The 9,635-nt window shown below is 31.1% G+C and overlaps 2 protein-coding genes across 2 annotated transcripts; both read left to right on the top strand.

Moving 5' to 3' along the window:
- Nucleotides 1–1,653: 1,653 nt before the first annotated feature.
- On the top strand, nucleotides 1,654–4,704 carry LOC149893286 (uncharacterized). Its single transcript, XM_090076745.1, has 5 exons — nucleotides 1,654–3,375; nucleotides 3,455–3,664; nucleotides 3,901–4,107; nucleotides 4,199–4,261; nucleotides 4,540–4,704. The coding sequence occupies exons 1-5, from the start codon at nucleotides 2,237–2,239 to the stop codon at nucleotides 4,607–4,609; spliced, it is 1,689 nt and encodes a 562-aa protein (XP_089932871.1). The 5' UTR covers nucleotides 1,654–2,236; the 3' UTR covers nucleotides 4,610–4,704.
- Nucleotides 4,705–6,376: 1,672 nt separating this feature from the next.
- LOC149893285 (uncharacterized) lies at nucleotides 6,377–7,057 on the top strand. Its single transcript, XM_090095230.1, has one exon. It carries the CDS (start codon nucleotides 6,377–6,379, stop codon nucleotides 7,055–7,057), a length of 681 nt encoding a protein of 226 aa, XP_089951356.1.
- The last annotated feature ends 2,578 nt before the right edge of the window (nucleotides 7,058–9,635 follow it).

Here is a 9,635-nt window from a genome sequence, read left to right as displayed (position 1 = left end):
ATTGATCATTTACTTTGAAAGTTATTTTAATTGGTAAAATATCGGTACTTTTCATAGAAATAATATTTAGGAAAAGCAATTCCGAAGCGGTTCATTAGCAAATCCATTTCTATGGTGAAAACTGGTAAACAAAGTTGTGAGATAAAGTAAAGCGCTCAGTGTTGCGGTGAAATGCGTTTGAACTACTAAGAAAAATTACCAGTAGACCAATAGTGCTAAAGAGGTTACCAAGGACCGGTAGGCCGTCTAAGACAACAGATCGAGACAAAAAGTTACCTCTTGGAGAGGTAAAAAAAAACTCTACAATTAGCAATAGTAAATTTGCCAGTGAGTTTAACAGCAAATTTAAATATATTTTTATTACCAGGGTCATTCCAGTAGAATTCAACAAAAGGTTGGTGGCACTATGTCTCAGATTTTGCTCTTCTTTTGAAATTATGTTAATAATAATAAAATATGAACAATTTGAAAATTTCAATGCATTTGCATTATCCGTTACTAAATTATCGGCATTAAAAGATTTGCGATGGAAGCCTACTTTTTAATAAACTGTATTTTTGGCATTTTAATACGTTTATAACTTTTTTCTGTAATATAATAAATGCATATTTTTTTATTTACTAAATAAATGTAACTTAGCCTAGATAAAAAACAAGGTGCAGCTTATTTATTTGATTTCAGAAAAAAAATATCAGCACACAAAACTTGAACAATTTTCATTAGATTGAAAAAAGTACTACTTTTATGCCATTATAATTTTTTTCTGATGTATAATAAACTATGTATAATTTTAGAACTATAATCTTTGCCATAAAAGTAGAATTAAAATTTAAAAAATCTTCATTTATTGTTTAACAGAAAAAATATATACATCGTTAAAAATTGCCATTGATGGAAATCGACAAATTTTGGGCTTAATTAAAATAGTCAGTAAAATTTTCTGATACCTTGTACCAAACTAATAATGACAGCAAATAATATTCATGTATAGTATATTATTTAGCAAATAAAAGTTTTCATTTATTCAGTAACATGTTAAAATGACACCTATTAAAAGATATGAGCGTTTATATATATTTATATATATACCCAGCAAGCACACAACGTTGAAACAACGTTGAAATAACGTTGATCGACGTTGATCAACGTTATTTCAACGTTGTGTGCTTGCTGGGTATATATATATATATATATATATATATATATATATATATATATATATATATATATATATATATATATATATATATACATATATATATATATATATATATATATATATATATATATATATATATATATATATATATATATATATATATATATATATATATATATATATCTGTGTGTGTGTGTGTGTGTGTGTGTGTAAATTAAAGTAAAATGTAGAAAACTTTAAGCCATAATTAAAGAATTTTTTTTAATAAAGTACTTAGGTTTTTGTTTTTCTTTCATAGTATGTGTTAAATTGAAGTAAAACATCTTTAAAAACATATTTAGTTTTAAATTATTATAAACACTTTAAAGACATTGTAGTCACTAAAGAAACTAGTTTATAAGCATTTGAAATTTTTACTATTAACTCTTAGTTCATAGTAAAAATTTATTATTATTCAGGCATAATGACTAACAATACGTGTTCATTAGGTGATCATTTAAATCAAGAGTGCCACAAATTATCCTATGTCTCAAAGTCAGATGTTTGTGATATAACACATGAACATAAATATTTGCTTAGCGTGAGAACAGGAATTAGTGTACAAAACTTGAAGACAATTTGCACTCATCATGAAATGGAATATTTTCGATACTATGGCAATAATTTTCGTAGCTGTTGTAATCCTCTGAATCTTCACACAAAGGTCATTAAAAAGAATTTAACCCCTATAACTCTTGTTCATCACAGCATCCACAACTCCCTAATTCCTGGCCAAAAGATATGTTGTCCCTGCTTAAGAAAGCTGAGAGCAAAAAATGATGGAATCAGTGTTGAAATAGAAAATGATCCTGATTATATAGATGATGGACATATAAAAAAAATGTTGAAGATCTCAACATAAGTTTAACATCGTTTGGACATTCCCCTATAATTAGCAAAAAAAGAAGCTATGAACAACTTCAAAGTAGAGTCAAAGTTAAAGTTCGAAGGCTGAATGAATCAGTAAACTCTGTTAATATCATTGAAGCCAGTGATGCAGAAACAACTCTTAAAGCAGAATCATTAGACTATTTTGTTATGAAGTTAAGGGAGAAGTATGACAGAGAAGTTAACATAACTGAAAAAATAAAATTGCTGACACTTGTCCCAATACATTGGACACTTGAATTTACAATGCAAGAGTTTAACACTACACAGTATATGGTAAGAGAGGCAAGAAAACTAAGGGATGAAAAAGGCATACTTGGAGATCGAATATTGGAAAACAACAAACCAAAGAAGTTGACACCTGATGTTACTAAAACAATAAAAGAGTTTTATGAAAATGAAGAAAATTCTCGTTTACTTCCCGGCAAGAAAGACTATATTAGTGTTAATACTGATGTAGGAAAATCACATAAACAAAAAATTTTAATTCTATGCAACTTAAAGGAACTTTATGCTGCGTTCAAATTAAAATACCCAGAAATAAAGGTTGGTTTCTCCACATTTGCCAGTTTAAGGCCTAAATGGTGTGTTTTGGCAGGGTCTTTTGGTACACACAGTGTTTGCGTATGTCAGTATCATGAAAACCCAAAACTCAAACTTTGTGCTCTTGATAGTACCTTAGAGCTAAAAACCATGATGGCTATACAAGTATGCAGTGTAAATTCAGAAGAATGCATGCTCCACAAGTGTGAAAACTGTGGCGGAGTTAACGCTGTAAAGATGGAACTGGAAAGATATGCTACAAATAGTGACACTTACACTTTCAAACAATGGGTAAATGTTGACCGCAGTGAATTAACAACAATCACAGAAGATGCACATGTGTTCATTGAAAATTTAAGTCTCGATATTTGGAAACTATCCATTCATGAATTTGTCAGGCATAGACAAGCTGCATACCTTAGAAATCTGAAGGATTCTCTACCGCAAAATGAAATTCTGGTTATAGGTGACTTTGCCGAAAATTATACATGTATTGTTCAAAATTCCATACAAGCAGCATACTTCTCAGCCACTCAAGTGACATTACATCCATTTGCTGCCTACTACAACACAACCAATGGCTTAACATCAAAATGTTACTGCATACTGTCAAACTCCATGGATCATAACCATGTTGCAGTTCACTCATTCCTTAAAGAACTTTTACCAAAATTCAAATCATTGGTTTCAGAATTGAAACACATTCATTATTTCAGTGATGGATCAGCTGCACAATACAAAAATCGGTGAGTAATCTATACCTGTAATAATAGGCTTATTAACAACCTTTGTAAAGCTGTACAGCATACATTTCTACGATTTTAGATACAACTTAGTGAATCTTGCAAACCACAAACACGATTTTGGTGTAGAAGCCTCCTGGAATTTTTTTGCCACAAGCCACGGCAAAAATGTATGTGACGGTATTGGAGGTACTGTGAAACGAGTGTTGTCTAAGTTATCACTCCAGGGACACCTTCTTAACAATGCTGAAAGAATTATGAACTGTTGTATTGACAAGATTAAAGGAATAGAGTAAGTACTTTACACTCACTAACTGTATTTTATTTTGAATCAATAACATTGTTACAATTCAACTTCAAACATATCATGAATATTTGTTCAAATACAAAAATAAAATAATAATAAAATTGAAATAAAAAAATAAATGATAAAAAAAAAATAATTAAAAAATGGTAATGAATGAAAAAGTATGAAAAATAATTAGTAAAAATGATATAGTAATGAATAAATATGATTTTTAATTTTAGATTCATCTATGTTGATAAGTTAGCTGTTTCTCAATGCCAATCATTTCTACAGACTCGATACCAAAAGATGACTGATCCAATAAGAGGAACCCGATCTTTCCATGCCTTTCGAATAACAGATAATGGTCTTGCTGCTTATACTCTCAGTGAGCATATCAATGGAACGCTTGTTATTCCAGTTAAAGAAAGCTTATTTAATAAAAAAAAGTAAATATAATTTTAATTAAAAGAAATAATAGCAATAACAATAAACAGGAAGCATACATTTTTGTGATTTATTCCTTTTTTGAAATTTCAGAAAAATCAAAGTATGTGAAAATATACAATCCACTTCTGTATCCAACACATTGACTGACATCAGGTGAGGCAATATATATTCCGATAAAATATGAGAAATAAATTATTAGTAAACTATTTATAATTGTCAATAACCATCATAACTATGATTAGTTTAGTTGATGATCAATTTTTTAACAATGATGTGCAATATATTAAATTATGAATTTAATCAGATATTCAGTCATTACTTAACATGTACAGCCTATTTTTATTTAATAATCTAAGACATTCATAATTTTATGTTGAAGAAGATTAGTTTACTGTCTAATCTTTATTTTTATATATAAATTTACTTTTCAGCATGATTCCTGTTATGGGAACCTGTGACATGAGCTCAAGAAATTCTGGGGAAGCCGAAATTGTACCCTAAAAGCACAAATAAAAGACAAATTTATATTTTTTGATTTGAAATAATGTATGGATGGCATCATTACTTTTGTATTGTTGAATAAAAATGTTTTATTGTAATATCAGTTTATGTAAAAATATTTCTAAAAATTAGTTATGGCGGAGATTAGTGTGCTAAATTATAAGATTATGTCATAATATATAATGGCCTGTCATTTTAACATGTTACTGAATAAATGAAAACTTTTATTTGCTAAATAATATACTATACATGAATATTATTTGCTGTCATTATTAGTTTGGTACAAGGTATCAGAAAATTTTACTGACTATTTTAATTAAGCCCAAAATTTGTCGATTTCCATCAATGGCAATTTTTAACGATGTATATATTTTTTCTGTTAAACAATAAATGAAGATTTTTTAAATTTTAATTCTACTTTTATGGCAAAGATTATAGTTCTAAAATTATACATAGTTTATTATACATCAGAAAAAAATTATAATGGCATAAAAGTAGTACTTTTTTCAATCTAATGAAAATTGTTCAAGTTTTGTGTGCTGATATTTTTTTTCTGAAATCAAATAAATAAGCTGCACCTTGTTTTTTATCTAGGCTAAGTTACATTTATTTAGTAAATAAAAAAATATGCATTTATTATATTACAGAAAAAAGTTATAAACGTATTAAAATGCCAAAAATACAGTTTATTAAAAAGTAGGCTTCCATCGCAAATCTTTTAATGCCGATAATTTAGTAACGGATAATGCAAATGCATTGAAATTTTCAAATTGTTCATATTTTATTATTATTAACATAATTTCAAAAGAAGAGCAAAATCTGAGACATAGTGCCAACAACTTAGATGGAAAATTGTTGAAATCTACTGGAATGACCCACCAGGAAAACAGTTGAATGAATTTTAGAGAAGAAAGGAGTTAGTTCATATAAAGCAGCTAAAAACCCATTGCTAAAATCACGGATAGCCATGAGTAAGATAAGAAAACCATGAATAGGCTCAAAAGGCGAAAATGGTGTAGAGAAAGATTTTACTGGACCCTAGAAGATTGGAGCAAACTTTCTCTTTAGCGATGAATTGAACTTTTAGGTCTTCAATCGAAAATCAAAAGTTATAGTAAAAAGATTGAGTTATGACGATTCGTTATATCACGATTAAAAGGCGGAGGAGACTCAGCTGGTATCTGGAGTTGCATTTCCCACAAGGGCACTGGATGTTGCAAAGTGTATTCGAGTCAATTTAATCAATTTATCTACAAAGATGCCCTTGAAATTGAGCTTTTTCCATCTGCTGAAATTTTTTATGGTAAAAACCAAATATGGAAAATCAAGCAGGACTGAGCTACAGCTTATACGGCGTTGTCAGTCAAAGACCGGTTCATAGAGAAGCGAATTGAGATCTTGCTCGGGAACGCTAGGTCTACAGATCTGAACCTGATTGATATCATTTGCTCAAAAAACTTTTTTTTTACATTTTTAACAAATTAGTGTTTTTTCTATCAAAAATAAAAAAAATTAAAAGCAATAATTTAACTCGTTTTTCTTTTCCTTTTTTTATTTTGAAAATGCAGTCTTATGTGTTAAAAAAAATTAAGTTTGTCAACGATGTGCACAACTATATTTTTGAAAATAGGATTTTTCAACACCTTTAAGATATAAAGGGTGTTTTTTTTAGAGGTATAGAACTTTAAGTTGGCATTACTGTTCAAGATGGCGACCGATTTAACAGGTGACAAGTGATTTATTCTCAGTTTGGTTTGGCAATTCATCATGAATAGACTCACGCCTGAACAACGCTTGCAAATAGTTCAATTTTATTTCGAAAATAATGGTTCTGTGCGGAATACGAATCGCGCTCTACGTCCATTTTATCCTCGACAAAATCATCCATCAGAGCAGTTAATTCGATTAACCATGGAACGTTTTCGCACCACGTTTACTCTTATTGATAACTCGCATCCCCAGAGACGCCGTACGGTGCGTACAGAAGAAGCTATTGCTACTGTAGAGCGTAGCATTGCGGAAGACCCGAATGAGTCTATCCGCCATCGAGCACAGGAATTGGATCTGTGTCCATCCACTGTATGGAAGATTTTGCGGAAGGATCTTGGTATGCGTGCTTACAAAATCCAACTCGTGCAAGAATTGAAGCCAAACGATCATCAAGCAAGGCGTAGATTCGTCAAATGGGCCCAAAACAAGATTGCCGTTGTTCCCGATTTTCATAAGCGAATTTTCTTTAGCAATGAAGCGCACTTCTGGTTGAATGGTTACGTCAACAAGCAAAACTGCCGCATTTGGAGTGAAGATAATCCTCAAGTGTATGTCAAAACACCGTTGCATCCAGAAAAAATGACTGTTTGGTGCGCTTTATGGGCTGGTGGAATCATTGGTCCGTACTTCTTCAAAAATTATGATGACCAGAACGTTACAGTCAATGGTGATAGGTAAAGAGCCATGATTACAAACTTTTTCATTCCTGAATTGAACAACCATGATGTCCAGGAGCTGTGGTTTCAACAAGACGGCGCAACATGTCACACAGCTCGTGCCACAATCGATTTATTGAAAGACACGTTTGGTGACCGCCTAATTTCACGTTTTGGACCTGTGAATTGGCCTCCAAGATCTTGTAATTTAACACCGCTAGACTACTTTCTGTGGGGCTATGTAAAGTCATTGGTCTATGCGGATAAGCCACAAACGCTTGACCATTTGGAAGACAACATTCGCCGTGTTATTGCCGATATACGGCCACAAATGTTGGAAAAAGTCATCGAAAATTGGACGTCCAGATTGGACTACATCCGAGCCAGCCGTAGCGGTCATATGCCAGAAATTATATTTAAAATGTAATGCCACAAGATTATCTTTCTAATAAAAAAAAATTCTTGTCAATCGAATAATCCATCGTTGTTTTTTTTTGCAATTTAAAGTTCTATACCTCTAAAAAAAACACCCTTTACAATGTTTTTTTATACTGTTCAGAGTTTTCTATTATCCTTCCCAATCTTCTTAAAATGAAAAGTGCATAAACATTAACACAATTACGTCTTTTTTTTTTAAAGAAAAAGGTGATGTGAAATTTAATACGGTTTTATTCTACTTAAAAAAATACGTTTTTATTTAATTTACTTAACTTAAAACATGCCAGGTGCTCAAAATATGAAGCATCCACAACTTGAATTTCCTCCTTTGAAACGCCACATCAGTGGGGTTTTAAAGGAGGAATGATACAAATAAAATATTTATTTGCCTAGGTTCTATTTTATAACACACTGGTTGATTGTATCAAATGGATTTAAAATATTTAGTGTTTCTTTTTTCATGTTCTTTTTTTGTTTAGTAAACTTGATAAAGTATCTTAATATTAATATTAAACCTTGTAATCCGATCGAACTGAATCTTACATTAAATAAACGGTATCTTTTATCGAGAATTTGCAAATGCATAGGTTTTGCTACTTACACTTCAAAACGTTACCGATTACTGTGATATGGGTCAGCTAGGTTGGCACTTTGATTTGACGCCACACTATGTGCAAGAGTGCATACTTGAATGGGTTTGAAGACCACAAATTGTATTTGCAACTTTCATATTACAAGCCAAATATAGTTTAAGTCCATTTGCATTAATTAGTGACCAGGTCTGTTCAATATTGGAGTGAGTTTCTGGCAAATCTTCTGATATTGCAACAAGAATTTGTCTCTTGACTCCAGTGTCTTTTGAGTGAGAGGCTGTTTTTGTGGCGGTGAGCTGGTTTCATCCCTGAACGTAGTATTGACAATGCTTAGACAAAACTGAAGAAAACCTTTGCCATCATCCTTTCCGAACTTAACAAAATAGCCACCAGAAATTTTGCGAGATTGAATAACATGATTCACAAGACTTGATAAACAACTGCAGTGAGCACAACCCGAATTGTACCAGAATCTCTTTTCCATCGGTGATTTTTAAGTCACTGCAGGTGAAGAAATCACTTAGGTGTTGACCTGTTCTTAGGAAATTCTTGTAAAATTTTGGCTCTACCATCTTACTGCTTAATTTTTGGTTTATAGTTTTGACCAGTTCTTTTAATCTGTTGTTTGACAGGCCCATATTTAATTGTAGATTTACAAGAGCTGGAGTGGTAAATTTTGGAGCGCTTGATGGTGACAGGGCACTACTTTGACCTAAAACTAAAACATGCATATTTTATGTTTATAATAAACTTTGTTTAGAAAGTTTGATAAAGCCTTTAAATTATTCGTTTTTAAAGAGATTAGAAACTTTTCAAAAATATATTTCCTAAAATCTATCTAGACTCATTTTTTATTAGTCAAGACTTTCTTTCAATATACAGTCGACTCTCGATATCTCGAATACTTGATATCTCGAACTTTTGAGTATCTCGAACTTTTTTAGCGGTCCCATGGACATAACGTACTAGTTTAGGCTAAAATCCTCTCGATATCTCGAATCTTATTATCTCGAACTTTTTGGTATCTCGAACAATATTTTCGGTCCACAGGGCAATTTTCTCTCTTTATCTCGAACTTTTCAACATTTTTTTTTTCAAAAATGTTTTGATAAAATTTAATTTTTTTAAATTCCAATTTTCGAAAAAAAAAAATTTTTAATTCGATTTTTAAATTCGATTTTTTTTAAGAATCGAATTTCTGAAAAGTTTTCCTTTAATATATAATTTATTCTTTTTGTCAAACGCAGCAACATGCCGCTCGTCAAACAAAAACTCACGAACAAATCTGTAATAGAAAAATACAAGGCATTAAAAGACCTAGAGACTGGGATGTCTAACAAAGAGGTTGCCAAAAAGTATGGAGTCCCAAAGAACACATTATCAACCTGGATTAAAAATAAAACCAAGTTATTTACCTCACTGGAAAAAAATGGCACAAAATCTAAATGGAAGAAACTTCGTAGTGGTAATTTCAAAAATGTAGACAAGGCCATATACACGTGGTTCGTTGCAAAAAGAAGTCAACAAGTACCAATTGATGGTACCATACTAAAAGAAAAGGCACTAAAA

This window comes from Hydra viridissima, unplaced genomic scaffold (assembly GCF_058129835.1).
Source record: "Hydra viridissima isolate aposymbiotic clone 2 unplaced genomic scaffold, HvirCarnegie_v1 scaffold_1, whole genome shotgun sequence".
Taxonomy (NCBI): domain Eukaryota; kingdom Metazoa; phylum Cnidaria; class Hydrozoa; order Anthoathecata; family Hydridae; genus Hydra; species Hydra viridissima.
This window is presented reverse-complemented; position numbering and strand designations above follow the sequence as displayed.